This window comes from Rhinolophus sinicus, linkage group LG06, assembly GCF_036562045.2.
Source record: "Rhinolophus sinicus isolate RSC01 linkage group LG06, ASM3656204v1, whole genome shotgun sequence".
NCBI lineage: Eukaryota > Metazoa > Chordata > Mammalia > Chiroptera > Rhinolophidae > Rhinolophus > Rhinolophus sinicus.
Genome location: NC_133756.1, coordinates 23,585,215 through 23,592,261, shown reverse-complemented (window position 1 = coordinate 23,592,261; position 7,047 = coordinate 23,585,215). Strand labels below are relative to the sequence as shown.

General features: G+C 54.0%; 1 protein-coding gene across 4 annotated transcripts in view; it reads left to right on the top strand.

Moving 5' to 3' along the window:
• The first annotated feature begins 850 nt into the window (after positions 1-850).
• Positions 851-7,047, top strand: part of SSBP3 (single stranded DNA binding protein 3) — a 154,554-nt gene continuing 148,357 nt past the window's right edge. For 2 of the 4 annotated variants that reach the window (XM_074334761.1, XM_074334760.1), the window contains exons 1-4: positions 853-1,041; positions 2,060-2,132; positions 2,356-2,417; positions 5,045-5,129. In XM_074334761.1, the coding sequence (XP_074190862.1) occupies positions 986-1,041; positions 2,060-2,132; positions 2,356-2,417; positions 5,045-5,129 (276 nt within the window). In that variant the 5' untranslated portion in view covers positions 853-985. Of the gene's footprint in view, positions 1,042-2,059; positions 2,133-2,355; positions 2,418-5,044; positions 5,130-7,047 lie in introns of all 4 variants that reach the window. The other 2 variants (XM_074334759.1, XM_074334762.1) reach the window with 2 other exon arrangements.

The window sequence follows — 7,047 nt, the reverse complement described above, 5'->3', positions numbered from 1 at the left end:
AGACTGGGAGAGAGCGAGTACCGGAGGCGGGGCGGACGGGAGGGCCGGGTTGGAGTCTGGGGAGGGGTCGGGGTCGGAGCCCGTGGGAGGGCAGCGAGGGGGAGGGGGAGATAAGGACCGGACCAGCACGGGCAGCGGCGGGGGGAGGTGAGGGGCAGATAAGGGAGAGGGACGTGGCGAGAGGGAGCCCGCGGCCCTCGGCTTCGGGGTCCGCGCCCCCTCCCCGCCGACGCTGCCGCAGCGCCACTCCCCCCGCCCACCCCCAGTGGTCCACGCCGCGGAGAGCGCTGGTCAAACCCCCCTCCTCGCTAGGGCCGGGAGACCAGAACTCCCGCATCCCGATTCGTGTCCCCGCCCTACATCTACAGAAAAGAAGCTTGCGCCCCCGGATACCCCCGGTCCGCCCGCAGCAGCAGGGGTAGCAGCTTGGTAGAGGCAGCCAAGGCAGGGACTGCCGCTGCCGGGCGCTGACAGGGCGTCCCTCCCGGACCGCCCCGGACCCACCCCCTTATGTCGATTGGCCGGGGTGGCTATCAATCGCGGGACGTTGACGCCCGCCTCGCTCCCTCGCCGGGGTAGCCACGTTCGGTTGAGCTCCAAGTAGACCAGCGGCAGCGGCGGTGGCAGCGGTGCCGGAGGCGCAGAGGGCGGCGCAGGCGGAGCTGGGCGGGCGGGCGCGCGAGAGAGCCAGCGGGTAGCCGGGCCGGCGGACTAGCGGCGGCGGCGGCGGCACCGGCACCCCAGGCCGAGCCGGCGCGGGAGGAGTTCCAGGGCGATGGGGCCGCGGCCGGGGCTGACGCTTTGACAGCTGGAAAGAGCGCGGAGCCAGCGCCTGGGGGGGGCGGGAGGGGAGCGCGGCGAGGAGAGCGCGAGCGAGCGAGCGGGCGAGCGCCGGGGAGGGGGCCGGGAGCGAGGGGCAGCTCGGGAGCAGCCGGAGTGGTAGCGGCGGCGGCGGCCAGGCTCGGCGCCCTCTTCTCTGCAAACCATGTTTGCCAAAGGCAAAGGCTCAGCGGTGCCCTCGGACGGGCAGGCTCGAGAAAAGTAAGCCCTATTTTCCAAGTGGCCGCGGGGCTGCGGGATGGCGGGCGGTGGGAGGCAGGTGGGCGGGCGGGAGGGGGCTGCTGCACCCCGGGCTCCGGCGCCGCCTGCCTAGCCGCGTCTCCGAGGCCGCGGCGGGCGGCGTGGGAGAGAGCCCATTGTTGGGAGCCGGCGGAGGTTGGGGGGTCGGGGAAGGGGTGTCGGGGGACGCCACAGCGAGAGGGGGCACTTGGTGACTGCGGGGCGTGCCGGGCGCGGGAGCTCGCGGTGAGGGGTGGGCGAGGTCCCGTGAGCTAGCCGGGCGCCCGCCCCGTTCGGGGCGCACGCCGCGGTGGCTGCACTTTGCCCACCGGGCGCGGGCAGGGGGCGCGTGGCTTCTGCAGCCCCGAAGGTTCCTTTTGTCCGCCCGCGGCGTGAGGAGTGCGTGCCGGGGGCTTTGTTCGGCCGGGAGCGCTCTCCCGTCCCTGCCTTCGGCCTCGCTGCTGGCCCCATGTTCTCCGGGGCGCTGGGCTGGGCAGGGGCGGCGGCGCCGGCTTGGCCCTAGGCTTGGGGGACAGTTGTTTAGTGGGGAGGTGATGAGGGCGGCGCTTTGCTGCTCTCTCCAGAGCTCGCCGCACACCCCGGAGTCCAGGATTGAGTCTCTCCGGACACCCAAAGCTGGGGAGAGGGTGGCCAGCAGTGAGTCAGGAGAAGGAGGGAAGCTCGGGGGTTGGGTGGCTTGAGAGTTTGAGAGACCTAGGTGGGTTTGGAAGTCGCCACTTGGAAGTTCAAGTTTGGGGGCTGCTCTCCAGGCCCCCAGCAGTTTGAGGTAACTCGTCTCCTGATACCCCTTTACTGCTTGCACCCGCGGTTCCAGGCAGAACCGAGCTAGCTGCTTTACGTCTGGTCGGGCCACAATGGGACAGTGCAGACAGGGCTGGAAACCGGCTAGCAAGGTCCAGGAGCGATGGCCCCTTGTGATCTGATGCCTTTCCTCTCTCTCTCTCTCCCCCCCCCTCTGTGCCTCCTGCCTACTTTCCAGGCTAGCTTTATACGTCTACGAATATTTACTGCACGTAGGAGCACAGAAATCTGCACAGACCTTCTTGTCCGAGGTGAGTGGAACTCCCCCCATCATCCAATTTCTTGACACCCCCTCCTCTGCACTATTCTTAGAGCCTTTGTTTTCAGGAGCAGCCACTGTGGCCACCATTTTGAATTTTTATCACCTTTTGGCATTTATTGTTAGTTGGTCTTCACAGCCTTTTGGCTCTGGGAAGCCCCCTGCCCACCCCTCCTCTCTGCTCTTCTAATCTGTCTTTGCTCTCTCCTTTCTAGATTCGATGGGAAAAAAACATCACGTTGGGAGAACCTCCTGGGTTTTTGCACTCGTGGTGGTGGTAAGTTTGTGTGATAGTTTGTGTGTGTGTGTGTGTGTGTGTGTGTTTTATTCTGAGTCCCAGGTCCAAGTGAACAAAGACGGGATGCCCGGAGCCAGCCCCCCATCCTGTGCCTTACCCTCAGCATTGCACAGAGCAGGGCACCTCTGGGCACTCAGACTAGGACCCCTGAAGGAGGAAAAGCGCAGAAGAGGCTGGTGCCTAAAGTTTTTAACTCTTTCCCCTCCCATTGAGAACCTACTAAATTGTGCCTGGTGTTTGGGTAGAAGCGCCTTACTTTTCCATCTCACTTGCAGCCACTGGGCAGGCTTGCAAAAACCTTGCAGGATTTTTGTCAATTCTGCATGCTGCTTTAATTAGAGGGAATGGGGGTGGGGCGGGGTGGGGTGGAAGGGGATACCAGGTCTGTTTTACAACTGGCCTGTCCTTTCTTTTTTCTACTGTGAGCTCAGAACCTTGAGAGAGAATCTACTGGGGCATTTTCCAGGCATGCTGAGAAAAAGCAAGAAAGAGTTGCCACTTCCTTTAAAGATACTGATTCAGACTGACTGGACCTTCCTCTCCTCTGTGGTCCCAACCCCCCTCCCCCAGCATCCCGAAAACCACAAAGTTTCATTTTACTGAGAACCTTAACAGGTCCCAGTTGACCTCTGAGTGCCTGTAGTTAGTTGGTAGTTAGGGGCTCTCTTATTTGAGACTGTCTCCCAGGCCCCTGGGCCCTGCAGGTGTGGGACTACTGCAGGTCTGGGCTGTGTTTGCTGCAGGCAGGAGGGATTGGGTCTGCGTGAGCTGGTCGCTGTGCCCTTAAGACCTGCGTGTTTTGTGGAGCCTTTGACATCCTTTTGAAAAGGAAAAGAAAGCAGAGTGGCTTTTGATATTTTGGTGGCATTCGGGAAAACGGAGTGCCATGTCTTGGGATCTTAGTGCCTTTACCTGACTACCAGCTCAGGTTACTGTTTCAAGTCTCTGAAATGCAGAGGGGGTGAAGTGTCTGTTCTAACTTGTGTAGGGAAGATGAGTTTTTAATTACTTCTGCCAACCTCGAAACTGCTGGCATTGGAGGCATTTGGTATGGATGGAGTAAGGATTCTACCTGTCAGAGTGGGTGATAGGTTATCTGAGGTTGTTTTTGGAGAGCAGTGTGTGGATGGGGTGGGCGGGTCTGACCATAAGTTTTGCAGAAACCTAGGCGTATCAGTAAAAGTTACTTAGAAGAGGCTGGGGGAGTTCATAGTGTTAGAAATCTTTAGTGTGTGGAGGAGTTAATCAGATATGTGCAGCTTCAGAGGACAGAAAGGAATGTTTTTGAGCCCCTCTCCCCCCCACCCTCTGCAGCTAATTAGAAGTCCCTGATTTTCCTCTTCTGTCCATAATCTCCCTGAAACTTCCCAGCCTGTCTGTTATATTGGACTCAGGCAGTGGTTGCTCTGGCTGTGTGGTCTCTTTTAGTTAGAAGTTGCTTCAGATGACTTGATACTGAGCAAATGACCACAGCTTCAGGGGTGGGAGGCAGCAGTCGGGGTGATCCAAAGATGGCCAGGCTACCTTATTCATACACCTTGAATGAGATGCTTGTTTGATGACTGGCAGAGCTGGCGGTTGCGATGGTGTCTCTTGTGCTGCTGTTTGTGATGGGGACAGGAGCACTGGACCAGGATGCAGAGTTCTGCTCTGGGGCTTATTTTACCCTTCAGTCATTTCCCATCCCTGGGCCTTGGGCTCTGGACCTGGAGAGGGTTTCTAAGGCCCCTTGTTAATACAATGACTATCCCGTGTTTGCATAGGATTTTATCGGTTGACAAAGGACTTGTATGTCTGTTCTCATGTAATGCAAAGTGTCAGAGTGACCATACAGAATCTTGGAGGGGGATGAGGCAGGGCTATCTAGGGCTCCCCCAACCAGGTCCCCCCTTTGCTGGCGCCGTGCCTCTCTGAGGGCTCTCTATTTCAATATGAAATGACAAGATACTTGATTGACCTTTTGCTAATTGATACATGTTCTTTGGTGGGCAGGAGTGGAGTGTTTCTTGCATAAGAATACCTTGGGGGAGGGGCTGACTGAAAGTGGAGGTGCAGTGGGAGGAGTGGGGGTATGGGCTTCTGGATTAAGAACTTGCCAGAATTACCGGGTTTGTTGCGCATATGAATTACAGTCCTGAATTTGACAATTTTTTTACTAAAGGCAGCTATTTTGGGTTGGGGGAGCAGTAAAAGGAGCACAGATGAGACAAGCGTGAATTCTCATTCAAATTCCTACCCATCCCGCCTGGGCATCCGTGGTGGGTTGTACTAACCTGTCCGAACTTCAGTGCCCCTGGTATAAAGTGGGGATAAATCTCTTGTCTTCCAGTGCTGTCGTGGTCACAAGCAGAATGGGGGTATGAGGTATTTCACACATAGTAGGAGGCTGATAGATGACAGCTGTTACTCCTAGTACAAAAGATTGGCTTGCCAGAAGAGGTTGGGTCCATTTTGTTTTCTAGGCTGAATTTGCCCAACGCAGGCTGGAAAGGTGGAGTTGAGCCTTTGGGAGATCTGGTGCTCTTAGCACCGTGTATTGTGCACTTGCCGTTGTGTACAGAAGTCATAATTAGTAACCTGATCTTATTTTATTTTTCAACTTGCAGCGTATTTTGGGACCTTTACTGTGCAGCTCCTGAAAGGCGAGACACTTGTGAACATTCAAGTGAAGCAAAAGCCTTTCATGATTACGTGAGTAACAAAATTTTAATCCTGGCAATAATTACAGGGTTGGATAGCTCTAACTTCTTCAGGACCAAAAGCAAATCCGCGGCCAGTTGGCAGTGGGTTCTGTTTCCTCCGTGCCTTTCTTTTGCCCATCTCCCTGCTTCCCTTGCCCCATACCCTCCTCCAGCAGCGTTCTGACGTGGTGAACGGTATTTCATAATGTTGTAATTATGCAAAAGAGTGTAGATTCCTATCTGGAGAATTAAATGGCGTTGTGTAGGGCTCAACCATGTGAGGTTTATGTTCAGAGTGGACAGTTAGCTGGGAGGGGACTCTTTGGTGTTGGTTTAAAAAAAAACATGGGCCACAACCAAAAAAAGAAAAAAGCAAATACGAAACTTGTGTTTTGGAGTAGAAGGCGTGTTGAGTGAGAATTTGGTGAAATGGACTCCTGCATTGCTTTCCAGGGAGTAATCTTTCAAAATATGTTGTGTGTGTGTGTGTGTGTGTGTGTGTGTGGTGGGGGGTTCATGTTGTGTCCACCTAAGACAACGTCCACTTTGGTGTCCTTGGTTGGTCCATAATCATGTGTTCAAGATATCCTTGGGAAGATGGCTGATTTCATCACATTGTAGTGCTTCCTACTCTATCATTTGCCCTCTACCTGGATGAGTTTCCTAAGATTTATGAAATAAATGCTTATGAGAGAGATGTCTGCCACATACCCATCTCCAGTGGCAGTTCCCCTCAACCAAAAAAAATTGGCCTCCAAACCTGGGTTGGAGTCAGACTTTATGATCAGATGTGATAGGTTAGGATCTTCTGGGGAAGGTGGATGGGGAAGTGAAGGTCTTCCCAGCCTCTTTTCAGTCTCTGCTTCCTATTGGCTTTGAGAAGGTTAAGGGTGTGTGTGTGTGTCAGTCGTGCACACACACACGTGCACATAAGAGGTGATCTGTTTTGTCTTGTACTTCTGCATGAAGTGGGAAGGAATGGGCCCCAAGCTCTGGGGCATGGAAGTTGGTTTCTTGAATGTCATCAGGGCCCACCTACTTAACCAGGCCATCTGCGTCCCCTGCTTGCAGAGTTTGAAACTGGCCACTAGAACCCACTTGGTTGAGTTTCACAAGTGGTCAAATCCCATTACCATGAATATCTTTATGGTGACAATTTCTCCTGTAATATGAGGAGTTAGAGACTCAGCTGGAAGCTGCCTGGTTTTGAGAATATTCATCGTGATGACGTTCTGCTATGACTGAAAAGTTAATGCCCTTGAAGTGGGATGCTGAGGAAATTGACCAGGTCTCATGCCATTCTCCAGGGTTGAAAAAGAGAAGCTGGCAAATGGTACTTAATGGCGTGGTAAACTTAGCAGTGAAAGGTGAGGTGACTGGTGCACTTGTGATGTGGTTCTTCTGGGAAAATCTGTGGTGATTATCACAGGGTTTCCTGAGCTGGAGGTCGAGGGAGGAGGCTAAGGGGTACGTTAGCCATAGACAAATATTTGGTGAATTTCGCTGTTCTACCTAGTCAGTCTTATACCTTTTTCTTTTAAACCTATGGACAGCCAATTTTTGTGTGGCCGGTCTTTGACTGCTGTGGAAAATGGTTTTATTTTAAAGTGGGGGGGATGAGTAAGTGGTTATTTCAAATCAATCTCTTGATACAGGTTGTCTGTGCTGTCTTTTGAAGGTATCTTTCAGAGACGTTAATGATTTTCCACTAAGTTTAATGCTCTAGTAAATAATGTGTGACTCTGGTGGTTTGTGGTTTGGTCTGCCATCTTGAGATGGTATGGTGGCCGTGGAAGTTTGCATGGGTTGACTTTCAGTAATTTGTTAAGGAAGGGCAGCTGAATAGTGTAGAGATTGCTGAGGCGGGCATAGACATTTAGGAGATGCTACAAAAAGAGATGAGGTCACACTGATTGACGCCCAGGATT